A 27,718-nucleotide genomic window follows, 5' to 3' on the forward strand; every position below is an offset into this window, starting at 1 on the left:
CTCGGTGGACACCTAAGCCTCGCCGGTAGGGAAGGGAGGAGGATGGCAGTGAGCGAAGACACCGTATTCACTAGACGTGCCTTTGTTCATTCCAAGCCATCGAGCTGGCATGGCGGAGTGGATAGCATGCTCGTCTCGCACTCCGAAGACCGGGGTTCGATTCCCGAGCTCGACCAATTTCTTACTAGGTTTTATTTATTTATATGGCTTGACTAGAGAAGTTAATTAGGCTAATTGGGTAATTAAGCAATTAACTAAGCTCAGTCTCACTTACTTGGAGCATCACTATAATGGTCCCTTCAATTGGTTGCATGGTTACTAGCCAAAGTACTATTGGCCCCGTTTGAAATTGGCGCACTGTGACATCACGACCGTTTCGACCAACTGAAAAGCGTGACATTCTCTGTCGACAACTGCTGCTTACAACGATGAGACATTAAAGGCTTTCGCCTTAAAACTAGCAACGGCAGCTTCGAGACAGCGCAGGGCAGCCGAGCAGAGCACCCTTCTGGTTAACATCCCTACCTTCCCTTTCTCTCTCTTTCTCTCTAAATTTGGGCTACATGGCAATGAAAATTCAAAGCCAAATAACGCCGTAGTAATCCATTACTTTTCTTTGATGGCTGCGTTACTTTTCTGGGCCTGCAATTGGCCGCTATAATCATTTACATTTCAGACAGAGTAATTGTATCTGCAATCGGTTACTTATATTCTGTACCTTGTACAAGACAGCACCCGCCGTGCTCCATTTAGCCACGTGGAGTGGTGTCGCCATCTAGCTGTAGCAGTCAAGACTATAGTAGTTCCTAGGCCGGCCTGGAGGGGCGTGCTTTCTCTTCGAGACCGGCTGTTCTTGTCTTCAATGGTGGGCAGGTTTGGAGCACTTTAGAGTAGTAGCCATGCTTTATCTGAGATTTCACGGGGACGCAAAGCGGTGGAGTGGTGCTTCGATCGAGCATACGGCGTACCGAGCAGCGAGAAATAACGGGATGCAGGATGCTGCGTTCAGAAGGCAAGTGAGACGGGCGGTACAAAGAACGCCGCCGCAGGTTCACTGACAAAATGCCGACAGTATGCTTTACATGGAGAGGAAGAGAAAAGATATAGCGACAAAGCTTTCTACCGCCGCCAGAAACAGGCGCCATTCTACGAGGTAAACAACAACAACAAGTACCACCGCCACAACCAGAAGCGGCAGCATCAGCCGGATTATGGCAAGGAATCCAATCTCTTGCTCTGACTACAGTCAAGCCCGGATATATCGAAACTAGGTATTTTGAATTATTGGCTGTATCGAACATAGATTTAGCTTTGAAGATACTGCGTAAAAGCGTAGGAAGTAGAGCTTTCTATCGAAATGATTTTGCCGGTCGTTCCACATATGGAACTGCGCTCCGCGGCCGTGCAAACGGCAATTCTCCAAACCCCTCTCTTCGATTACTTTTCGCGCGCGAATACGCGCGGCCTTGGGCACCTGTCCTCAGCGCTAGCTCTGTGAAACTGCAGGGCGAGGTGAACGTAGGCTGTGCTTGAGGATGGCCAGCGGTACCAAGTACTCAGTTTTACGCTTCATATCGCTGTCATGCGGTGAAGCCAAACTAAATAAAGCCCTGCGGTGGCCGTCGCGTGGCGTGCTTTGTTGCCGAAGGTGTTGCGGAAAGTAACTTTATCTTAATTTGAACCAACAATTATTCTATTTATAGTGCACTGGTAACAAGATTAATCACCCCATGACAGGCAGGGGCTAGTTCCAAAATCCGTCCTCTGCGGCTTCTATGCGAAGAAGGTTCGACCTAGCAACGCCTAGCGGGATCTGCGCTGCCTGCATGCCAGCAGGACTTATGTCGTTGCAAAAAATGCGCCACTAGCGTGGATGCAATGTATTCTCGCTCTTAGGTTATATATAAGCTCATGAATACCGATTTTTTCTAGATCTAAATATAGATACATCAATTGCTTCGCGATCCCCTTTCGTGTTCGATATATCGGGTACAAGTATTTGGTAACTGTTCGTCGCATAGCTTATCCCTCCCCCAGGTACACTTTTTGCTATTTTTATTTTAGCTACGGAACTTATAACGTGAGTTTATTCGCTAATGATATTGTTCTCTAGTCTAATCGACCACATAGGGGCCAATAGTACGACGAATTTGGGCTTGACGGCTCGGGTCCAGCGTACTATTAAACAAATAGCTGACCATCTTACGTATGTTTCATTGATACTGCTCGCCTTAAGCATGTATGTATGAGGCTGACGAACTTAAGTACGTCAACCTCAGAGACATACCCAACAATTCTAGACAGAAGCATTTTCGAACGGGAACCATTTTGTGAACGCAACTTTTTCATATAGTGTAAGATTTCACTATAACAATCAATATATCCGCAGACATCCCGTCGGAAGGCTTGCATTTTTTTTGCTATTAAAGTTCTTGCTGTCGTCAAAAGTGTTACCCATTCGTTTTCTAGGCGGTCTGAACTGCTCGATGCGACTGATGGAAACGCTCTAAGGGAAAGATTTTTCCACTCATCTGAAGAATGAACCATTACCTTCAATATTTCCATAACAATACCTGATAATATTTCAATACTGAAAATTTTTGACAGGATTGTTGGTTGTTAACGCTGTTAGCCTTTTAGCTGTTAACGCATTCAAACAATCCACTCCCATCCCCCACCTGGCCACAGCTCAGGTGCTTCATGCTTGGATTGCAGATGCCGCGGCCTACACAAATCTTTTCATTCCTTCTGCTGTACCTTTTATTTCCAAATAAATAACTTAGAATAATAACAATAACACGGATGGTGCCGCTGTCCGAGAATACAATGCGCTTGCTGAAACACGCGGTTTACCCTACGGGCATGAAACTTGCCAATTTAATATATTTTTTAAGAGTGTTAGCTTTTACTACTTACGTTTGTCAAGGACGCGCTTTCTGCAATGAAGGTCAAATTTACCCAAGCAGTAACCACGTGACCACAATGCAACAGTGGGAGCGTAGCACCACATTTGATACTCCTGGTTTCGATCCGTTATACACCGAGTACTTTTTTTTTAATATTTACAGATCGTTTTTTTTTAAACCCTGCGAAAGATACGTCGAGAGATTGTACAGCAAGGTGGACATTGTGTACGTGATAGAGTTCAATGATTAAACGATTAATTAGCTAAAATTAGCTAATCAACTTTTCTACTTTGCATTTCAAGGGCCAACATTTACTTTTTATTTCAAGGGTCAAAAGTGCCCGCAGGCCGCTTCGAAAGGCCTTCTCAGGGCGTCGCCGCGCTGAACCCTTTCCTGTTGCGGTCGCTTGCCGGCAGTGACAGGACGACAGAAGGACGAGTGTTCTGCGTCTAACCGCAGCGGTACATCCGACTTATCTGTGCCGACGATGGGATGGCCGATACGTGTTTGCTTAGGGACCCGCATAAAACCCCCGCTTGTGATAGTACGCTTTTGCTCGCGTTGTTCGCGCGCGCATTTATCTTCTTACACCGATTGCAATGAACCTTTCTTTGTAGCGTCATTTCATCGGAATTTGCCTCCTGTATTATCCCTCCAGCCATCTCAGTGCCAAGGGCTGCCCAGGCGCCAGCCATGTGCTAGAGAGTCACTGCTGTCGACACGCCTTCCTGTTTATTTCCTATGTAAACATATCCTTTCCACCAAACTGTAATATCTAATTGTCATAGCTGCCGCCTTTGATCTCAATGGCTTAAGTGCAGTTAGGCGACTGGTAGATATTAATACTGTGATGGCAACGTGTGTTATACGGTTTGCATTCTAAAGGCAGAGTTCGACTCTCTCTGCTCGTGAAGCCTTGATCTGAATAACAACGGCTAAAGTGGGTTAAAGCGACGCTGAGGACAACTGCATACAACTATTGCTGTCAGAAAAAAATTGATTCTCTGACTAATTCTGGCTGTGCTGACATTGCTGACAGTGAATGGCGGCGTTGTGTAGCCTCCGGGATCTGTACTAAAATTCGTTGTAGAGGCGCGCATTTTACTTGTAAAATCCGCCGGGTGGTGGCGGCAGCTGTATTTTTGAATGCGAAGGCACTACTTCACAAGGTCGAACCGGCTGACCGGGTTTGTGCGAAGCTTTGCCTTGAGGGTGACCATGGCGGAACCACAAATAAATGAATAAAGTCAATATCGCCGCGACTGGGATTAGAGCCCGCGGCTGCGCGAACAGACCAGCTTCGCTGGCCACTGCACGGGAGCGCTATGCCATCGCCGCAACCGGTCAGGCCTCGTGTTAAACTGCAACAGACTCTTGCGGTGTGCATGGCACATCGTCGTCTTCAACGACTAATACTATAATCCAACTAATATCGTGGACAGACGTGTCGACAACCCAGCAAGGCAAAACATGAGCCAAGCAGGCTAAACACATGCTTTCAGACATATCCACGGCATAGTTACGTTAATACCCTACCACTCTTTTTTCTGCCTTTTCTAGCTCTTTTTTCGGTTGGTCTAGTCAACTCATATCTTTCTTCAGTGTCTCTTTAAAGGCGGGAGGCGATTGATGACTGTTTGGCAGTAACTGGAGCGTCCTTTCTCATATGGGTCTAAGGTACTTGTTGCTTTGCATCAGTAGGTTAGTTTAAAACCATAGTTAGCACAAATACATTTCTAGAAGGTTGTTTTTTGTATAAATTTTGATTAACAAGACTCTTACTAAGCTTGTTCGCTGCAGAAAAATTCTAAACGTAGTTTATCCGAAAACCAAACCGTATGAAGAAAACGAACATTTTGTCCTTGCTGTCCTTTCCTCACAAGACGACCACTCTACTCTTGTACACGTGAGGTTATTGGGCCGATTGCGAACTGCAAGCAAACAGCAGTAACAGTTTACACTGACACTCGTACACAACCGCTCTAGGTCTGGAAAGTTCGGTAAACCCCTTCCATCTCCCGCCTATTCTTTTTTTGCGAGTGGCTGCTATCTAAAACATACTTTCTGGGCAAATCCAGACAATTGTCGACCCGGTTCCAGACCGATTGGACGGGGTCAATAATAAGGGTACAGAGAACCCTTAACAAACGGTGTCGCACAGTGTCCGACGCAAGTTGAGTGCCCAGCGTCCGTCAAAGCCTTGGCCCGATAAGATTCAGCTCAGTTTTTTGGACCGTCAGCCCGATCCTGCTCAAGGCGACACTATCCTCTTATCGCTAGCCAATCATCACAACGGTGGAGGCAGAAAACATGTATGTCCATTGAAGCAAGACAGGAGCTAGTGGAAGACGGGGGTGCAGCCTCACCGGCCGAAATGTATTTTCCGGGCATTTTGGTCTTCTTTGCCTGGCCGTTTATAATCATCACCATTGGCTTTCTGCTCTACAGGTGAGTTGCTCCGAGATGTTCGTTCCGTAACTGAACTTCTTTTAAGAGGAGCGCGAAGCGTTAATATATCGAATACCGTTTTTGGACGGACTTATTTAGTTGTCAACCACTTTGTGCAGCAAAGCAGTGATAAAGAAACACACCTCCCATACAAACGTGTTTGAATAAAAAGTGCCAGTAAGTGGCATACCGGATTTAAGGATATCAGCTGGTGCTTTAAGCATTTTAAGAAGTGTTTTCCGCAGCTAACGGTTACATAACTATGCGGTCAGTGGAATAGAAAGCGTGAGAACAAGCAACATGAAACACAATACGAGTGAGGATAATGTACTTTGGGAGTTACTCTTGAGTTATCGTCCCTGGTCCGAAAGGTTCATGCGCAATTGGCGTTGGTGTCCATGTTCCACTTGGTCACTCCATGAACTCTCCATTTCAAGTGCGCTTTAGCTTCACTCTTTAATAGAGGCCTTTAACATAGCGCGTACCGCCACTGCTACCGCTTACCGCGTAGCACCACTGCGCATGCACAGATCACCCTGAGGGCACCACGTGCTGGCCAGCTACGCACCCACGTTTGCTGCGTCGGACGGGGCTAATCATCGCGTACGCACCACTCTTACAAAATTTTTTAGACAGTCAATAGACTTCTGTCAATGAAGTCTATAGACTGTCTATAGACAAATCCTAGACAGCACTCTATAGGCAACACAAATGCTGTGGACAATCTATAGATTTATGGCCATGCACTTCTGGTCCACTTTTGTCTATAGACAGTGTGTAGACTATGAACAGACAAAAAGAAATATCTATAGGAAGGCAATAGAGTCTAAGAAATCTATAGACTGTCGATAGACCATTTTGATAAGGGCGCGGCGCGTCGCATGGGATAAGCGGCAACTGTGGCGGTACACGTCACGCTAAAGGCCTCTAATCTAGTGACTGGCTGCTATGGCCTAGTGGATATGTAATTTAGCTGCGGATCCCAAGGACATGATAACAAAAACCGGCCGCGGCGGCCGCATTTCGATGAGGGCACGGTATGCAAAACCGCTCGTGCACTGAGAGATATCAGTGTTCAGCTTTGAGACATTACACTCCCTACATCACACTAATTGTCTTCTTAGAACTTTACGCCGCCTACTGTGATAATCGCGTGCTGTCTAGACCAGCTGCTTGCAACACATTTCTCAATACATTCGCATGCTTCTCCGCGCTTTTTATTGACACCTCGGATAGGGACTGGCTTATTAAAGAACTGAAGGCCGATAGCAGGCACTACCAACTGCAGTATCCTACATTTAGGGAAGCTTCTATGCTGAACTTTTCGCATAAATGCAATAATGGTATATCCTTTCTCCGCTTGGTTGCTAACTGGACATGTGAAGAAGTTTTTGTGAAAATCGCAGATGAAGCCCCCCATTCCTTTTCTGCTTCGCGAGCCATCTCAGCGTTGGTGGTATTACATAATTTTCATGACGTTTAACCTTCCAAGCTCTCTGAGAATCAAAGAAAACGAATGAAGACAAAACCACGTGACGTACCGATTAGACTTCCCTTCGTTGCAATACTCCTTAACAGATGCCGGCTGTGTGCCGACTTCTAGCAAGGGGCGGATTTTCGGGTGACTTTTGGAAGGGGCAGTTATATTTGTGTAATTTCATATTCAGGAGTTCGCTGAAAAAAATCTGGTTTTTCATGATGTTTGGAGGGGAAGGGAGGGGAGCGTATACCCTCCATAAATCCGCCAGTGTTTCCTAACCGTTACGCTGTAAAGCATTGAAGTCATTTTTTTTTTAAGACATAGCGGCCTCAGTAACATTCCGGAAAAAGCGGTACTAAGCTAGGTGCTTGGCTTGCGCTCACGAAGTTGTCAAGCTCGACTACCCGCCGCAGTGCCTCAGTAGTTAGGACGCTTGGCTCCTGAGCCCCAGTACTCGGGTTCGAACCCGGCCTCGGCGGCCGCGTTTCGAAGTAGGCGAAACGCAAAAGGCGTCCATGTGCCGTGCGATGTCAGTGCACTTAAAAGAATCCCCGGGGGATCGCAAATACTCCGAAGTCCTCCACTAAGGCATCACGTGACTCTTTCACTCGCCTCTCGCTCCCACCTTCCTCCCTTCACTGAAGGCACGGTCGAAGAGCGTATACCGAGAAGTGATAGGATTACTGCACCTTTAATTCTCTTACAACCAATTAACTATTAACCAGGCTAGACCGCTTCACGCATACAAACTGAGCGGCAAGCGAAGATAACGGCGCGTCCCATTCTCATTTCTGGGCGGCCCGGGCCGAGTGCTTTCCACGAACCGAAATTGCGCTGCGCGAGAGAGAAACGAACAAAGCGCTGTCGGCGAGGAATTCATTTGATGAGGCGCGGATTTCAGAATCAGTGAAAGGAGTGGCTGCATGTCTTTGTATTTTTGTACGATTTTCTCCCGTACTCAAGTGCTCTTCTCGGTAAAGACGATATATTTGCAGTCTCGGTGCAGTGACCTCTCAATCGAGGTGGGTTGAAATGACTGAAGAGAATCTCAAGCAACAATGCGACAGACGTATAAATAGCTTGACGTCGTGCGATTGGGCTATGCTTTTATTTTTACCTATACAGGCGTTTCAGATGCCTGACGCGTTATGGCGCCTCTCTCAAAGATAAAGCGAGGGGCATTTGATAAGGTAAATCATCACCTTATTTTAGATAACCTAGCTGCGACTTAATGCGGCAGGAAAACCTACGATTACATCATAGGTTTCTTCCAGAGTAGAATCGCCGCTGTCCGCGTAGGAGGCAACAGATTCGATACAGTCCCCCTCCCGCAGGAAAGGAAACACCACAAGGGTCCGATCGCATTCAATATCGCCATGCGTCATTCGACCTTGCTAGGTGCTATACTGGGAATTCGAGAGGCACTTTATGGGACGATATCACTTTCTCGGCCGCATACGGTTCGAATGGAGAGATTTTAGGCGCACTGCAATGAGCTGCGGACAATGTGTAGAACTATGCCCGAGCTGGAGGCCTAACGTGCACCGTTCAAAAATCTGAATTGCTTATGGTGAAAAATTCATGAGAGGACGGACCATGCACCACTCATAGAGGTCAGTATCGAGGGAGAACCCGCTAAGGAGGTCAACAGGCTCTGGTTAATAGGACTCCAGCGCAGGCGAACGCGAGAGCCACGTACACCATTGCGCTTGTAAAACGACTGACAAACCAGATAATTTCATTTAATTTAATTTCGTTTATTTCCAACGTATTGTTGGGGTCCCCAGGCAAAAAAGCTGCTGAGAAATGGGAGGAGATTTCTTGGGGCTCCTACATGGCATCAGCGTACTGAGTACCATAGTGAAAACAGCAGGTCACTTACCAAAAATACTCAGTTTAGTACCGGTGTCAGGAAATTTACATTGCACATGCAAAAATAATCTCAAATTGCTGTGTATTGAGTTTTCGCAGAAGTTTTGTGTTTTTTTTTTGCTAACAGAATGCCAGGATAGAAAACAAAATGAACGAAAGATGACAACTAACACTGATAGAAAATATTAACAGAGAATAATTATTAATGAGGTAAGTTTTGTTGGATAAACTGAACGTACAAAATTTTTAAAGTCCTTCACGATATGGACACAAATACTTCGCGAATTTGTTTTTTACATGATAAGAAGAGAAACTAACTACAGCTGTGATCTTAAAAGAATGGATGTCCTCAAACTTATCCACGACCTTATTATCAGCTTGAATTGGCGGGCGTGAAGTTTTTTAAATCTTATTTTCTCTCCAAGAATTCTGTTTTTTGCCTTCCTACAAACGTCAACATTGCAAAGAACAGCCGGAGAATCAATTTTTGCTCATAATAATAATTTGGTGGTGTTGTCCTCCGTCCACCTTTAATTCTCATGCAACGCGTCTTGCACGCACAGAAATTAAAATATTTCACCCATGCCTAGTTGCAGAGAGGTATGGCGGCAAGTGTGGATTAACCTTGAGCTCGAATAGCCAACACTGTTTAGTCATTCGTTGCCTTAGTTGAACTGTGGTTGATCAATTTGCCTGTCGCCAGCTTTACAGTTTCGTTAGAACTGAACCTTAAAATACCCCTTTTTTTCCCGCTTTTCTGTAAGCTAGAGCATCACCAAGTTGGGTCTATTGTTATCCAGGTTTTCGCGACGTTTTTTGGGTGTCGTTGACGGTAACTTTGAGTTTCGTTTCGATCACAGCCCTCCGCAAAAGGTTTATACATGAATATTTTAGAGTCCTTGCCTCTTTAAAAGCAAAAATGGGGTATTATTTCTATCGGCCATTTCGGGAAAGCTCGGTGAAATGAAGGGCTCCTTTGCCCAAACTTACAAACATACTAATTTGCAGCAATTCAATATAATACCGAGCGACTAGTAGGGCTATGTGTCTCGTTTGCACCTTTTCGGAGATTTAAAGCTGTGAGTTCAATTTAATGAACGCCATTTAACGTTCGTATTTGTCCACAGCCGAGCCGCCCGGTACCGCAATTATTGGAAAGACCAGGGCGTTCCACACGAGAATTTCTCCCTGCTCTTCGGTGCGCAGATGAAACAACTTTTTACGGTGAGAGAAATTTGTGCATTTTACGCCAGAAAAAAACTCCCCCTGACGAGGATCTCGTCTCCCCTGTAGCCGGTGCACCTTGCAGACGAAGAGCTTTACAAGAAGCACGGACGCCTGTTTGGGTAAAAAAGTGCTGCTCCTGCTTTTAGGCGAGATAAGTCGGAGGCTCTCGTTCGAGTTCTAATCTTCTGCTCGTTCAACACTTTACCTTGAAAAACAGGTCCTTTGAAGATGGGAAGCCGGTGCTTTACGTCGGTGACCCGGACCTCATCAAGGTCGTTCTGATTAAAGATGGCGCGAAGAGCCAAAGAAGGGTGAGCGTGCCCTAATTCGGAGAGCCTATGTGGTGCATTTAGTACAGTGCATGGTTTTGGTTACCAGTGCAGACTCTATACAAGTGCCGCCCATACTGATTTCCTTTTTTTTTTTCTTGCACCGCGCGGCGAAACAACTTCGGGCATTCAAGTTTTAGAGAGAATTCAGCTGCGTGCACGCTAGCACGCTTTCACTCGAAGCCTAGTATAACACTCCAGCTTATGCATGAACATTGTGCCCCACCGCATTGCGCCCTCCATTTGAACACACCTGCAACCTATACGCGCAACTATGAGAGTTTTTTGACGTCCTTAACAGAGTAATTTCAGAAAATTGACGCAAATCATCTACAAGGAAATTGCTCAGGTACTTGCAGTGACCAATATAAAGGCACATTGTGCGCAGCGGCCTAGAAGTGCTTGTTGCGGCTGTACGATTGATTGCTAGCAACCACAGCTACAAGAGATTTCCCTTAGCGGGCGAATCTTTTGTCGCAAAGCATATGAGCGTTGCAGGAAGACAATAAAGTAACACCTTAATAAATTGCACGGGAAAGGTGATAAATAAAGGGTACGATGTGTCACTGTAATAACACAATCGAGCTGAGCTTTGTAACAGAAATTTGTTTCTGCCGCGCTATTCTTTTTCGCATGGCCTTGTGGCCTTAGTACTAAAAAATTTTCGGAGTTCTCACCCTTTCAAGTAGAGAAAAAGCGAGAGCGATGGCTGAACGCGCTCTTTTCGCCGCCATACGGATTTATTACATTCTGAAGCTATCCCTCAAAAACGAAGGCTTAGCTGATGTTGACAACACCCAGTTACTGCCGATAGCGCCTATCATATTACTCGGCCTTATACTAACGACACGCAGTCAGTGGTGATATCGACCTTTTACGAATTACGAGCATTTGCCGTCACTACCGTACATGACCTGTGTCTTTTAGTAAGCCCTATGCATACGTAACCTACAGCTCCTGAAAACTATCTAATCAACCGATCAGAGCATGTGAACATATTCTGCTTGAACGCGTGGGCTGAAGTATTCGTAGAGGTAAGAGATTTTCTTGCAGATTTACAAGTACGACGACCCTATCTTGGCCAATCTGATGCTTAACGTTGAACCAGAGCAGTGGCGGAAGCTTCGATCTGCGACATCGGCGGCCTTCACACCAGGAAAACTGCGAAAGGTAAGCCCCAGTTCGGGGTAGGCAAAAAGATAACGTGTAATAGCAGTTTGTGATGTTATCCTTCGTGCTATACTTTGCCTCGCAATTTTCTGGTGTTAAGCATGAAGTTACAACTAGCGCCAGGAAAGCAGGTGCATAATCAAGGAATGCTTGCGCCGCCGCGGTGGCTCAGCGGTTATGGTGCTCGGCTGCTGTCCCGAAAGACGCGGGTTCGATCCCGGCCGCGGCGGCTAGAATTTCTTTGGAGGAGAAATTCTAGAGGCCCGTGTACTGTGCGATGTCAGTGCACGTTAAAGAACCCCAGGTGGTCGAAATTTCCGGAGCCCTCCACTACGGCGTCTCTCATAGCCTTAGTCGCTTTGGGACGTTAAACCCCATAAACCAAACCAAACCAAACCAAGGAATGCTTGCGCGAAGAAAAAAAAAAACGGCGCGCTACTGGTTTCCATCACCGTCTTCGGCGATTCTGAAATCCCATGCAGCGTACGATACCTATAGAGATCTTGGACAATCACAGATGGTTCCATTGTGGAAGCGATTCGAAAGTGCTGGTAATAGCGCTGTAATTTACTTCTCATGATAGGCAAATGGCTGAGCAGAGCATAAGAACTGTACAGCATGCAAATTGTGATAACATGATAAGCAAGCAATGCACATACCTTGCTGGGCTTGTTGGTGACTTAACATTCTGAACGGAAACACAGCAAATCCAATCAGCATTCGTGGGTGTTTCTTTTTCTCTCTCTTGTCCCGTCCTTTGAGCTATTTTTTTTCGTTCAGAATGATAAGCAATGCCTCGAAAGCGCTGTCAAGGTGTTTGAATACCTTCTTACTAGCTGCGATGCTTCCCTGGAAGTTTGATGTAGCGACAAAAGCTGTATGCGCCACCGAGGATAAAGCGGCAACGAAGCGTAACCGGCATTGGGTAGTTATGAACCACCGTGGCGGCTCAGAGGCTTTGTCATTCGGCTGTTGATCGCAAGGTTGCGGGTTCGGTCCCGGCCACGGCGGCTGCATTTGGATGGAGACGGTGCGCAAAAAATTCCCGTGTGCTGTGCGATGTCAGCATACGCTAAAAAACCCCACGAGGTCTAAATTAATCCGGAGTTCTCCGCTACGGCGTCCCTCATAACCCCTGTCTTGCTTCGGAACGTTGAACGCCACAGTTTACAGTTTCCTGACCAGTTATGGCGCACGTTGTCATTTTAAACAGGTTCGTGTGTACATTCACTTCTGAGGCTTTGTTGATGCCCGCAAGGGCGATAAAGACATGGTATAAGTTTGAGTGCACGCAACATAACTCGCAAGTCAAGGTCTACTTACATCTAAGGCATCAAGTGGGGGTCTTGTCAGGCAGCACATTCAGTAATTACCTGTCTTACATGACGTACGAGCAATACAAAACATTTGAGTGACAAGAAAAAAAAAATCTCATAGGCCAGTCGGTTTTAGAAAAACTTCCGTTGCCCCAAGTGAGCACATTTAAAAGCATACGGCCTGCAGTCGTGCTTTGTTCATGCTCTTTGGCATCCGGCTGCGACCAAATCACCATCAGCCTAGGCAGCCATTGCAACGGTGGGCTACACGTCCTAACTGATGTCACGGGCAAAATGCGCTTCAAAGGCATATAATAAAGAGCGTTTTAAGCGACGGCATTAAGCTCCCATTCAGCGGAGAAACTGCCGCAGTTGTGTACGTTGGTGTGTCGAGGAAACCCCGATTGGTAGGGAGGGTCGTGTGGTTACATGTTGAGTTGTGGAATGAAGATGGTTACAACTGCAGTTAAATTGTGGTTATGAGGTCTTAGCATGACTCAGATGTCATTATGACATGTAAGAGGGTGAAGTAAATAATTAGTCTGAAACGAACATTCGGTTAATTAATAGAGAATGGAACCCAAGGCCCATGGGTTGCGAGTCAGATGGGCTGCCCCTAGGTCATTAAAGCACGTTTGTTCGGCTTAATTAATTGGAGACCTTTATGTCTTGTGGTGTGTCACGAAGTCTAGTATGTCTACTCATGTATGCTAACGATTGTTTAACTAAAATGAGGTACTAATTGTGCAAGAAGTATTAAATAACCATTAATGTTGGCGCGTCATACCTTCAGGCGGAGCTTAAGTCTCCCCTTAATTTTTTCAGTCAACAAATCACAATGTCTAAAGCCACACCGGTAGCTCAGGGTTGTGGTGCTCGGCTGCTGACCCGAAAGCCTCGGGTCCGATTCCGGCAGCGGCAGTCGCCTTTCGATGGAGGCGAAATTCAAGGGGCCCATCTACTGTGCGACGTCATTGCATGTCACAGAAGCGCAGGCGGTCGAAATTTTTAGGAACCCTCCTCTACGACGTCCCTTTGAGATAAAACCCTATGAACGAAAGCACATGTCTGTCGCCTGGAAAAACATTACAGAGTAAAGATAAATAATATTTTGAATTACACTTAAGATCGTTTGTAACCTTGCTTCCGAACCTGAGCTAACGAAGATTCATGAAGGAACTTCACAGGTGCTCGATGGCTTGCTTGGCTTTCTGAGCGGGCGGCTTTACTGCCAATAAATCCTTTGTGCACGGATCCTCTTATCCACAGATGCAAGAGACCGTCGACAAGTGCGCTCTGCACATGTCAGAACGCTTGAAAGAAGCTGCCAAGCGGTCAGAAGACGTCGATACTAAAGGGTAAAAACGGGTACTTTTATTTTAGAATCGCGCCTTTAATAATTTAATTTCATGAAATGGAATTGCTCTCAGCTACAGCCCTGATATAAACTAATATCCCATACTGTAGGCCTATTTCTTAATTAACGAACCTTAGGTCTCGCCAAAGCTCCTTTAAGGTCATCTCTTCAGCAGTTGTAGGGCGCTGGACAGACGCGAGACGCAAATATCCATACTCAGAAATCTGCCCCAATTAGTACTGTGATTCCGGTCCCTGCGAAAATGTATTTGAGCAGTGTCTTTCACTACGCAGACTCTTGTTCAGCCAAGCAGGGAGGGGGGGGGGGGGGGGGGGAATTAAAGCCTTAGCTTCAGGCGCTGTCAGCCTTGCAAAGCGCACTTGGCAATTTAGGTATTCTGAGTATTTTTAGTTCCTACAATTTAAATTCGAGCAGACCAGCAGCGTTTTTTGCGGTAACAAATGGATGAAAAATACGTAGCAATAATTTTGTTCGACTGGCGCGCACGCGAAAGAATTTATTTGTTTTCAAGCCTCGCAAGGGTACACGTTCTTCTTGGTAATTGCAAAAGATAAATGAGCATGATCGCTGGTGTATGTAACCACTGGAATAATCTCTCTGCAGAAATTAAGTATCCCAACCAGTCCTGCATGTTTTCCTTAAAAGGAATCAACGGATAGAACTTATCAGCATATGTCAAGTATTCGCAAGATATAACGCATTTACCAACAGATGCACTGCAGGTGTTTGAAGGCATGATGCCAGGGTGCACCCTAAATACCCTTAGGGATGTCTCGTATTGTTTCTTCTTAATGTTGAAAAAAAAAGTACCGCATTCAGTACGGGAAAAGCCAATGTGCCGCGAAGGGGTAAAAGGGCGCGCACACGAGGTAATTAACGTGCCATATGGTGGGAATGTTCCAACCTTGCCACTGCTATTTTCTTGTGTTCAAAGCTTCTATGGATATTTCACCTTTGAGGCGGTCTCAAGGTGTTCCTTCGGGGCCAGGCTTTCACCAAAGTCTGATGAAGAAGGTGCCTTCGTTCGAAGTGCAAGAAACGCCTTCTTTACGCCTGTAACGGCATGGATTGTGCTCACAGGTCAGAGCATTTCACTTTTTTTGTCGCGGGTAACGTGAAGGTTCATTTCAGAGGCCTGTAGTGAGGGCAAGAGTGAGGCGAGAGATGCAGAAGGCGGGGGGGGGGGGGGGGGGGGGGGATATCGCGGCAAACATCTTTTTATGAAAGAACTAATCACTCTGAATTTTAGACTGCAACATTCCGCACATTTCACCCTTTTTTCACCGGCTTATTATCCCGCCGTGGCGTTGCATTTCATAATAAATAACAAAAATAGGGCGATGGTACCTTGCGGTCGGTTTCATAGTGCTTGCATTACGGCACTTATTTTGCATAGTTTGCTGCATTGTGTGCCGGGACTGTAAAAAGGTTCTGCCCTTTATATCGCCCTTTGAAATGAAATACATCCAGAGCACGTGCGATGCGCACTCCTTAGTGGACGTATTAGTAGGTTTTATTAAACTTTCTGGTTGCATCCAAATGGTTACAAGAACCAAAAATGAAAATACCAAAATAAACACTCATTACAGTACACAAGACTACCTAGCTTTTAAAAAGTGTTTTTTAAACATGTCGAATTCCGACAAAACGCTTAGTTTTGTCCTAATAACAAATTTTTGTTGTGTTTTGTAGTATTTTTGTGTAGCACACTTCTTTAATCTGGAATCCTGTTGAACTTTCCTGTAATAACTACCCAAAACTCTGTTTTTGCTGCAAGTTTTTCATCAAAAACATTGCAGAAATTTTTTCCCGTCGGCAGTAGCTTTTTTGTTGTGTTTTTCGACTGGGTTAACTCCTAGGACTTCCTGAATATCGCTGAGCACGAAGTGTCATATGAGCCATTCGCACTGTCGGTGATGAGTTGAATCCCTTGCGTCCTCAACAGGATTCTGTGAGCAAATTGCTTCAACTTCGCTCCTTAATGAGATGCGAAATTGCTTATTCGTGACTGTTTTATTCATTCTGGGCATGCGCCACTTTTTTGTTTTCAGCATTTTTTCAGAGGTTAGGCGAAAGTTTCCACAAAGCCCGCTTCAACAAGCACGCTTTTACTTTCTACACAGATGCAACAACGGAAATGATGAAACAACGCGCAGAAAGCAACACTGTAAGCACAATGCTTCTCTCACCCACTTTTGCCTGAAATTATGTTCGTTGTAGCAGCGAGATCCTTGCCTTATGAAATTCCTGTTAATGTGATTCTAGTGTGGCTCTTAGGCGGTGGTTCTTGCTAGTATTCGTAGTTAGCCCGTGGTACGACAGTAGCCTGGTAAATATGGTTTGGTTTGGTTTATGGGGTTTAACGTCCCAAAGCAACTAAGGCTATGAGAGACGCCGTAGTGGAGGGCTCCGGAAATTTCGACCACCTGGGGTTCTTTAACGTGCACTGACATTGCACAGTACACGGGCCTCTAGAATTTCTCCTCCAAAGAAATTCAACCGCCGCGGCCGGGATCGAACCCGCGTCTTTCGGGTCAGCAGCCGAGCACCATAACCACTGAGCCACCGCGGCGGCGCCTGGTAAATATGATTACATGGAAGTTTTCATTTCATGAATACGCCGACACGAAAGCGTGCATCGGGCCGCATTCTCTAACGTTCCCTGAAACTTTCTCAGCTGATGCAAATGACGTCAGTGAATAGTTCAAAACCGGTTGTAGATTGTTTTTGACTTCTAGAGCGGCTGCTTCCAGAAGCAGAGATTTAGCTCAGTAATCAAGGAGTAAAAAAAAAAAGTTATCCTAATTCATTCCATTAACCGCGAAGGCTGCCCTTCCCCGTCATATTTTGCGCAGTCAAAAACGAAATAAGAAATGCTGAAAGTTTCGTTTGAATCACTACTGTTGGGTGGTGGATATGTCGAGGGATTAAAGACGTAGAAGAGATGAACCAGGCTGTTTGAAATTGTGTACTATCACCAAAGTATAAAACGCTAACAACAGAAAAGGAGAGCCAACACAAAAACACCAACATATTAGCACCTGCTGAGGATATACAAGTGAGGTTCATTAACAATTCTAAAATGCAGACTTGCAAGTGAAATTACCCTAGGCTAGCTTTTAGGTTCCCCGGACTAAGAGGTTTTAATTTTGCTGTTCGTGGCTCAGACGGCTTGTTCGCGCTTTATTGCTGCTGATGGTACAAGGGTTAAGGCAAGAAACAGTACGCTACCGTAAGTTCGAAAAGAAAAACAAAGTGGTTTTCACTATTTGACGTTTCAAGTTTTAAAGTAAGGGCGTTTCAACTTTGCGGTCAGATAAAGAAGTAACTAAGGGAAATGTTTAATCGCTGTTCTCGGTCCGAGGCAGTAAGTAGGAATGGAGTTTGAGGACGAATTACTAGAGACAGAAGGTGTAGACGTGACATTGATTGTTCTCGCTACAATCAAGAGAGGAAAACTGCAGCTTAGCCTGCTTTTCCTCTAGAAAAAAAAAAACGATTGTACTAGTATCCGCAAAATCTGGATTTAGCAAGAGCTAGAAGTAAGTTATTAAACGAAAGTTTTAGGTTTTCTCTGACCCCTTTATTCTCCGTATCACCCAGCGGTAAAGGGATTAAAGAAAAAGGGAAGGGACACAAAATATTACAGCCAAAGTTAATATCTGCGAAGATTGACAAGAACAACTCAATCCCGTTTTCGTTCTCACTGAAGTCCAAAAGCTGCGTTTTTGGTGACCGTGGTGGCCTTTATTCAGCGGAAATCCGACTTTGTCACGAGATGCATGTGGTGCCCTCCGGGGAGAGCCCGAAAACTGGTCGAAAACAAACTCACGTGGGTGATGCAGGCGCCCTCTGGTTCTACGAGGCGCCAACTGCGCCTACAAAATGGCAAGTACGTGTTTAACAGCTGCTGCTACCACCTGTCGCTTGCTTTTGTAGCTAACATGAACTGTGAATGCGGAGTAGAAGCTGACAGTTTGTTTTCAACCAGTGGAGCTCCGGAAGGATAGACAAGCATGCGCAGAGCAGCCGTGTGAGAAAGGCGAATTAGAGATGATTTCATTGGCGAGAAACATTAAGATAAAGTTTCAATATTTTTCCCGGTACTCTCATTCGAACTCGTGACAGAGATGTGGGTGAGGTATCGAGGGTCTTTGGTTTGCATTGTTTCTTTTACAAGTTTAGCTTTTTTGTGGTCTTCTAACGCAATGTTCAGGCGCTTTACTTTACGTCTCTCCTGTGTCTCCCGCCGAAATAAAAGCGGCACGAGGACTTTTTGCAAATGATGCTGAATGCCCAAGAAGTCTCAAAAGAAGAAGTGACCAAAGCGGACCAGGAAATCTTGAGCCCCGACTTTGAAAGTTCGCCGCTGAAGCCGAAAGATGTGAAGAGTGAGTTTATCCCACTTTATATTTTTTGAGTGCCTAGCGTTTCATGTCCAACAATTTCGGACAAAAATTTTTAAGATTCGAAATATGGTACTTTTACTGAAATATTACAGGTAATGTTTCATTCTTCTGGTCCGTAGCAAAATCTTTCTTTAAAAGTGTTTCCATGGATCGCACCGAACATATAAGTTTATGGGTTATTGGGATTCAACGTCTCAAAGCGACTAAGGCTCTGAGGGACGCCGTAGTGAAGGGCTCCGAAAATTTCGACTACCTGGGGTTCTTTGACGTGCACTGACATCGCACAGTATACGGGCCACTAGAATTTAACCGCATATAAAACTCCCGTAGAAGCCCAATGGGGAACGCTTTTGACCGTAGCAAGAATTTTATTAGAAGAAAAATATCAAGACTTCCGTCAGGTGATCTGCGTATATATTGATTGCTATAGGGAAATCTTTCATTAGATGAAAAAACTGCGTTAATAAAGTGTTTAGCGCTCAAAAATGCTTTTGGCCAGAATTGCTGCGTATGGGTAAGAATGAAGCGATGTACTACAAACACTCTGCTGCAGCGATTCACGAAAAAATGAAATTCACAAACAATTTTCGCTTATGTTCGCCTGCGAAGATTTGAGCGAGGAGGAAGCACTGGCCCAATGCGTCCTGTTCTTCCTGGCGGGTCAGGACACGTCCTCCGCCACTGCTTCGTTCGCCTCCTACTTCCTGGCCGTCAACCCGCACATCCAGGATAAGCTACGAGCAGAAGTGGACGAGTGCTTTCGCAAACACGTGAGTGGTCTTTTTTTGTTTAACTTTGGTCGGCGGTCTCTTGTTTAATTATTTTTTTGTTTTGTCTTGCCGTATCTGCTATGCCCATTAGTTTCAGCCGAATGATAATAAGATAGTGGAAGTGAAAACAAACGTTTGTGCCCCGCTGCTCTCTAGAGCAAGACTCATTATTGGGCAGCTTAAAAGGTAGGTCATCCAACACTGGTGGATTTTACGTTTTACACGACAAGTCTCTTGCATTAGTAGGGTGCAGCCCGCAACTTTATCAAAATAGTTCTTTACCGACTTCATACAGTGCGCATCGCGATTTACGTGAGCTCAAATCACGCTTCATTTTCCACTGTTTTTTTTTCAACGTACGAATTAGTCCGAACTGAATATAGGCGTGTTCTCTAAAACAACTACGAAATTTAGAATATGGCTGCATCAGCCAGATTTTTCCGTTATTTTTTTTTCATTCTAAGTATGCAGAGTGATTTTGTAGCGCAGTGCGCATCTACAGCAGTTAACTGGAGTGCAGCAGAAAAACATGCCGAAAAGTGAAAACCGAGAAAACGACAGGAACGAATGTACAAGAAGCATTATCTCAGATTGTACCCTAAAAACAAAAATAAATATTCAGCAATGCTGAATTTACTCATATCGTAATAGAGCTAATTACATAATGAAACAGTGCATCAGAGAATTGCGCATACATTTAGAAATAATTTGCTGATTATAAAGGCACTGTTCTAGCAATTTGCAAGGGAGTTCCTTTCGCAAAAGTTGCGGCTTCTTCCTGAAGGAAGGGGTTCGAGAAATTCGCAGCGCAAGCGCGAACTCTTTGAAAAGAATTAAAGAAGTCTCAAAAGATGCAAAATGAAAGAAAGATCAGTAGCTCACTGGGAAAAAACGGAGGAGGGAGAAATAGAGCCTAAAAGGGACAGACACACATAGTTCGCCAAAAGCATTCCCTTCAAAATACCGGGATGACATGTTGTTACTGCGCGAAAGCGGCAAGTTATATGGTATATTCCGCGATGGTTATGTGGCTATGAGGCTCGACCACGAAGCTTAAAATCCCGGGCCCTATCTGGATGAACGGAGGAAAAAAAGACGATGAAGTGACATTATAATGGGCGAAATTTTTGCTTTACAGATATAAAATTGAGCTTAAGGCGCGCACAGCATCTAGTCTCAGCTCTCTTTTGATTCTAAGATAGATTTTGACATCTTCTTCACTTCGCACTTTGTTCCTCCTTGTCACCACAGGGAAGCTCGCCGCCGTACGACGAAGTTATGAAGCTACCTTACCTGGACTGCGTCGTGAACGAAACTCTCCGAATAATGCCCACAACAGTAAGGTAACATGCAAATGAAAGTTCGCATTTGTTGCATGAGGTCTGAAAAACGATTTTTATGCCACATATACATGTTGCGCCGATTCTCACCTCTTTTTGACAGGCTAGAGCGGACACCTTTTGAGGACTACGTGCTCGGAGACACAGGGGTCAAAGTTCTCCGTGACTGCGCCATTATTGTACCCGTACAGGCAATACACAACGACCCTGAATTTTTCCCGGAACCGGAGGTTTTCAACCCCGACAGGTGAGTGTTATTGTCTAAAGGAGGAAAGAAGACCCTACGGGCCAGCTTCCAAGTCTACGAGAATATTAATGCGGGGAGTAGATGATAATAGCGACCTCAGCCATTGCTGTACATGAGGTACAACGAGTGAGCTACGATTTGTTTTGTTAAACTCACAGTTTTCCGTCGTTAATCACTACGGCAGTATAGGTCACTGGTACTCGACAGTAAATGTCGCGAGAAGCTAAATCACATTGCCTACCAGAAGAATAATAAAAATGCCCTGCGCTTACAGTTAACAGCGAAGCAGTTAGACGACACTGTCGCTAAAATTATCCTATTGTGACTTCTCATTCCGATGCATTTTCAATAAGCATCGAGTTCTTTATAGCAACAAATTAGAGTTAGAGAACACAGGGGAAGGGTGCTCTGGTAGATGTAATGGGAGAGCCCGTATGAAGCTAGTGTAAAAGTAATAGACAGGATTAGCGCTATGTGAAAGGCAACCGTTGAAATACGTAGAATAGGAGTTATAGCCTAGAATTAAGGAGGCTGAAAGATGAATAGTATCAACCCATATCAGCCTGAAAGATTTCTCGGTTTCTCGGTCGTAAACATGTAACTGCGTTTCGCCTTAGTTGGTTGTCTCTTGTGGAGAAGGTGTCAATGGCGCTCCCCATCTAACTATATATGGTAAAGAAAAGATTCTTCTTGAAAAACGTTTGAATAAAATTACGAACTCTCCAGGTTCCTTAACAGGGCACTAGACCACAGATTTATCTCTGTCTAGTTGTGCAGCAGGGTGCATCAGACAGCCCTGAAAGTCTGAAACCCTTTACGATGAGCAGACCTCTGGCACTAACGTCTGCGATACAGTGGAGCTTAACGACGTTGGTATACGGCTCAACAGCGGACCCTGTTTGTCGGACACCTTTTATAAAGCATGTGTTCCAAGTGTTTTCAATGCTCCTTTACCAGCGTGATGGAAACAATATTTCAATACGGGTAGCCGCTATCACACCAAATGTTTTTTTTTTCGTGTCTTGGACGACAAGTTCACACCACTGTGGCATCAACAAAAAAGTTAATTTAAAGTTCAGAAAATTTCCTACGTTAAAATTCCTCTCTGCAGAATTTCGATTTAGTTGTGTAAACAGTCTCTGCTCCTTTGGGTAATCGAGCATTTCATCAATGCCTTCGCCCAATCCGTGGGCAGAATTGATATAAGCAATTAAGGTATTTGTTTAAATTCATAGTGTTGCAAACGTGCGACCTTATAACACTGGAATATGCTAGAGCTAGATTTTCTGAAGGCAGTCTTGAACGGCGCCGCAAGCTTGTGCAGCAGCTTCCCTTACAAAAATTTCTTTGATCAGTCTATACTGCCCATAGACTTTTCTCTATAAGGTCTATAATCTATAGACAAATCGTAAAGAATAGCCTATAGGCAATACAAATCAAGTATACAGTCTCGAGGCAATCTATACATTTATGGCCATACACTTTTAGTAGACTTTTGTCTACATGGGGTCTATAGACTGTGAATAGGCAAAAGGAACTATCTACAGAAAGACAATAAAATCTATACGAAGTTTATAGACGATCTATAGACCAGTTTTACAAGGTGCAAGCCTGTATGTGACTAGTCTTGCACAAGTCAGTGTGCGTAGGCACAGCAATCCCTGTAGGATTTTCTCAATCAATTGCAACGATCTTTCGAAGAAAATTGTTTTTTTTTAAGGACACCACACTAGCGTAAATTATCTTGAAATTTTCATTATAGTTGTATGACCGCGTTAAATAAACGAAAATAAAATAGAAATAATCAGCACTGTGTTGCTCGTCTAACGGCGTTGATATCAATAGGCTTACGGCTTGTTTTTATTTATTTGCTTTAGGTTCAACGAGGAAAATATAAACTCCATACGTCCATACACTTTCCTGCCGTTCGGCGCAGGACCCAGACATTGCATAGGGATGCGATTTGCTCTTCAGCTCGTGAAGACTTGCCTCCTCCACGCCGTTCACAACGTGGAATTTGTTAAGTGCTCCAGAACAAAGGTGAGGAGGGTGTATATCGTTGAGTCAGTAACTAAATTTTCTGATTTGAAAATTTTTTAATGTATAGGGTATCATCGGAAGACCCCTTTAAGATGGGTTACCAAGGACTTGCTAGAGACTTTTGAGATATCGGCGCATTTTTATTGCTTCCATGAATTTGTGCACATTGCGCCGCGTCCATAAGTGTGGACGCAGCTCCTGAAAGGGATACCATTACATTAGTAGACATTCCAGTAGCTGAGAAACATCCATACCTGCTTTATCATACACGATAGTATACTATAAACACGAATGCAGTAAAACGGAGGTAAGCTGTATTCCAGCGAATCCCTTTTTAGGCCCGGGTATGCCGCCGAAACCGAAAGCTCTTATACCAAACCAATTGCGAAATTCTGCTTCAAAAAGTGACTAGTCGCAGTAGCCACTTTCTGGGTACTTACGATTAGCGGAGCCATTTGGAAATAGGAAATAATAGATGTTGCCCTATATCGCCATCTTGTTCTGAGAAAAAATTTCCCCTTCTTTTATCTCTTAATTATCTGCCCGACTGTTATATCTGTGGATTTTCATTAATGCATCTGTTTCACTGATAATGTTCGCAAGCGGTTGTGCGTACAGGAGCAGTCCCGAAGTTTGCAACTTGGACACAGTTTACGTTAGTGCCCGCGAGTAGTGCGCAATTCGCAAGCACCCGAATTTTGGTACTTCGGGCCGCCGTTTTTTAATATATGGCTCCTACTAGATGTTTCGCATCTGGTAATATTACTCAGCTCTGAGTCGAACGCCGCAGTAGATTTTCATCACTAAAAATACGGAACGCTTATTGCTGGCAACAGAAACAAATTCCCTCTTCAAAACATCCGATGTTCTAACAGTTTCGAAGGTTTTAACTGAGATTTTGATTTCCTCTGTTTGCGAAACTCAAGACCTCAGGCGCCGTTTTTAAAAGCTTCCTTTCATTGCTAACTGCACAAAGTTACTATGCTTTGCAATGGGAATACGCCTCCTTTGCCAAGAGTCTACACCGGGATATGTGCAGCATGCCCCTAAAGGAAGTTCGCTAGAGAACAGCTCACACTCTTTGCACTTCCATACAGGCTAATTAATGTTCAGAGTGCAGTGATGTTATTACTGCAGAGTGTATTTCTGCCGCCAGCTGGCGATTTTCAGTCGGAGCCTTTGGTTGGCAGCACATTGGATCAACGAACAGGCGACATGAAAAATGCCTATTCAGTATCGAAGGAAAAATTACCTCATTTGTCTCATTTTGCGAATTGGTACCTCATTTCAATAGGTGCTACGTGACTAATTGCGACTGACACTAACTAACGCTTTGCACTGAGTCGTTCTTCAAAGGTGCAGAGCAGGTGATCTCTTGAGCGTGTCCGAAATGCTGAACCTCCAAGCTATGGCACGACAAAAAAATTTACACGTAATCTCTAGGAATTAGAGTGCCACGAAACATTTCAGTGTCTCTAGTTTCAACTCTCACCAAACTTTAATGAGCTCTTGCACCTACTTTCGGGTTCAACTTTCGCGGCAAAACTTGTACGTCTTCACACAAGAGCTCATGTTCATAAAAATTAAGGCATCAGCTAACCTGGACAACAATACTACTAGAAATACGAGGGACACATGACAGTGACACATTAGAAGGCTGTAATGTGCCACTGTGTGTTGTTTTCTTCTGTCCCGTTGGTCGCGCTCTATATATGGAATACCGACATCAACTCCCCAACAACTTATCCTTGTAGAAAGAGCAGAAATGGCGCCAAATGGAACCGGGACGATGGGAAACGCACAAAGAAAATCGCTAGCTTTCAACTGAAGTTTATTGCTTGGCACGCTCAAATATGTGCGACAAGCTTAACCGACAATTGAAAACATCGATAACCACTAGAGAAGATATTTACACAGGAGAAGGTATGCAATGTATTTGGCTTGGCCAGAGTTGGGCTGAAACGTGGATTTTGCCTCCGAAATGGCAGCTGCGCTGCGATGCGCTCCTCTAATGCAGACTGAATTATTTTAAAAGTGCGTTTTCACTTTTTCAATAAATTTGCCGCATGGTAAAGTATGGTATTTGGCTGCATGCAAAATTTCATATCATTTCTTTGAGGTTTGCCTCTAGAAGAGGCGTACAGTTAAGGCTGAGCATCCATTTCATGCACAACAATAGGCAAGTCAGATACGAAACCTCATCTTCCCGGCATTCCCGCGGTTGATGGAGGGCTTTGTTAGAAACTCGCATAGACGGTGGAGCCGCCTTTCTCTGTAGGTAACAGTGAGAAAATCTATGGCACGCTGCACACACTGCTGCGTAGAAAGGAGGGTAGACTGAATCATTCATGCTATCCACGTGGGCTTGCAAGAATAGGAAGATGAAGACGACGAAGATGTGGTAGACAGCGACGAAGAACAAGATAGCGATGTAGAAATATAGAGAATGATATGGGCTACCGGTGGGAATCATGGGTTAAGTAGTATTTTTCTTTTAGATTGTTGCTGAACTTTCCGCGTGTGCTAAAACACGCATCGCAGTGAAGTGTACGATTGTTCGTAGAGGTCCAATACATATGCACGTGCGAAAGCAGTGATCTGTCTCATACGATGAAGTAGGATCGATAATAGGTGCACGCGTTTGCTTGAGCAGCTCGCATGTATCTGTTCTTCAGGCAGAAGTTTGGGAATGACCGCTGTGGTGTAGAGAAGAACGGCTCAACTACTCGGCCTGTTTGCTCCTGTCTCGCTTTGGAAGGGAACGAAAGTTCATTTCCGAAACCTCGCTCGAAACGCCGAGCAATTTCTTAATTATTTGTGATTTGACTTGGTCCCCTTTTGAACTGCTTTTTCCGAGCAAAGTTACATCAGAGCAAATTTACCCGCTTTTAACTCTCCTACACCGACTGCGCAGGTTCCCCTCGAGTATCTGCCGGGGTTCGGTCTCCTGGTACCCAAGGAGCTCATCGTGGGCATCAGGGAGAGGAACAGCTTGCCCGCCAGTTGCTGACTGATCCCCATGACATCAAACCAGCCGAGCTGAAGGGATCTCATTCACCCTAATCTATTTTTCCCTGCTTGCTTTATTCTTATTACCCATGCATCAGTCAACATGAAGTCGTTCAAAAATGAAAAAAAGAAAACAAACCTGGCAGCGGCCTCGCTAAGCCGCATGTCTCAAAATGAGGTTGAAAAATAAAAAAAAAAGATGAAGGGCAGTAGTCTCGCTAAACTAATTACTTCCCTTCCGCTTGTGTTCTTCTTCTTTTTAGTGTGCTTGTGCATTCACTCTAGCAACCACATTCACGCCACATTGCCACAAGCCTGATGTAGCGCTGACGCTGGTACCGGTACCTGCCGTTGCAGGTATGTATAGCCCGGTGTCCTAAATGCAAAGACCTATTGATGGGGCCTGCGTCTTTTTCCTGGGCTGTATTCTGTCTATTCATGAATTGGGCCCTAGTTTCTGCGCAAATAAACAAACTCGAAAACACTTGCAGTTCAAAAGTTGGCCCGAAGGAAACTGTAGCGGCCACCGTGGGACACCACACAGAACGTCGAATGGAAACCTTGACGCTTCCTGCTTACCGCAGCAGTGACGTCACGCAGGTTTTATTTAGGAGCGCAAAGCAGATTCATTAGTTTTGTTGCTTAAATGAAAGCGATCTTGTGTAAGCAAATTATCAATTATAAAGAACATCTATCGCATCGGGAACCCTGACGATTCATGAGCTGAGCCGGGGAGCAGTGGCAAAATGACAGAAGATACGGACCTTATGGGGCTTTTGTATTGTTAAGAATCCATGCATGCAGACCGCACCACTGGCAGTGACCAAAGGAGGCAGTGTCCTAAGGCAAAATACTAACGTTTATCGTCGGCTTGAGATTATATACGAGGGAGGATTGCAGAAGACGAGAAGAGCCGGCACATACACTGGTAGGCATAGCAGCAGCACGTGTCCCGGCAGGAGACGCACATAATAACAACAAGCGATCGGCTGACTTCGGCTCAGCTACCAACAAGGAACCGATATTACTTTGTGTTAAAGGCTTTCGAGAGTTGGGTACCTTGAAGGGCGATGCGAAATCTCTCAAGAATGCAGTTACAAAAGCTGAAGCGTCAGATTTCTTAAGAATCTTTAATGCAGTGGTTTATTTTATTTTTTAGCCTTAAATGGGTCCGTCGAGCTTGAACACAAAGCTTCCGTTTAAATGTCGTAGCTGTAATAACGTCATGGTGCGATAGAGGATATGTCGCCCATCTGGGGCATGGCTTGGCTCCGCGGAGATTTGTTTAATCTGACGCAGCGTATGCAGTGTACGCAGTATGCCGAAAGTGAAAAGAGACCAGCGCTACAAGAAACCTTTAGTACGAGGAAGGACGGAGAAGTCAGCCGCAGCAACCGGCCTCAGCGTCGTTAGTGCACACTGGGTGAGAGGAGAAAACTTAATGGCAGTAATATGCGAAGCGTGAAGAGGGGAGGTGATAATTACAAAGGCAGTGAGCTGCACGCGTGATATCAAAGATAAAAATAACACACACTCGCGCGCGCGCGCGCGCACACACACACACACACACACACACACACACACACACACACACACACACACACACACACACACACACACACACACACACACACACACACACACGCACACACGCACGCACACGCACACACACACACGCGCACGCGCACACGCACACACACACACGCGCGCACACACGCACGCACACGCACGCACACACACACACGCACGCACGCACGCGCACAGAGATACTTCGCAG

The 27,718-nt window shown here is 45.0% G+C and overlaps 1 protein-coding gene across 4 annotated transcripts; it reads left to right on the forward strand.

Annotated features, from left to right (window-relative positions):
- Window positions 1–857: 857 nt before the first annotated feature.
- LOC149340846 (cytochrome P450 3A24-like) lies at window positions 858–26,425 on the forward strand. 4 transcript variants are annotated; one of them, XM_089549735.1, is made up of 14 exons: window positions 858–1,012; window positions 9,834–9,930; window positions 10,000–10,052; window positions 10,151–10,244; window positions 11,316–11,432; window positions 14,018–14,106; window positions 15,061–15,206; window positions 16,178–16,293; window positions 18,388–18,517; window positions 19,145–19,305; window positions 20,557–20,648; window positions 20,749–20,892; window positions 22,770–22,932; window positions 25,847–26,425. In XM_089549735.1, the coding sequence occupies exons 1-14, from the start codon at window positions 900–902 to the stop codon at window positions 25,940–25,942; spliced, it is 1,611 nt and encodes a 536-aa protein (XP_089405861.1). In that variant the 5' UTR covers window positions 858–899; the 3' UTR covers window positions 25,943–26,425. The 4 variants fall into 4 exon arrangements, with proteins under 4 accessions (XP_089405861.1, XP_089405862.1, XP_089405863.1 ...); XM_089549736.1 differs by lacking the exon at window positions 858–1,012 and adding an exon at window positions 1,028–1,271; XM_089549734.1 differs by lacking the exon at window positions 858–1,012 and adding an exon at window positions 5,046–5,354.
- Window positions 26,426–27,718: the final 1,293 nt, after the last annotated feature.

This window comes from Amblyomma mixtum, chromosome 6 (assembly GCF_055824585.1).
Source record: "Amblyomma mixtum isolate Tamu chromosome 6, ASM5582458v1, whole genome shotgun sequence".
NCBI lineage: Eukaryota > Metazoa > Arthropoda > Arachnida > Ixodida > Ixodidae > Amblyomma > Amblyomma mixtum.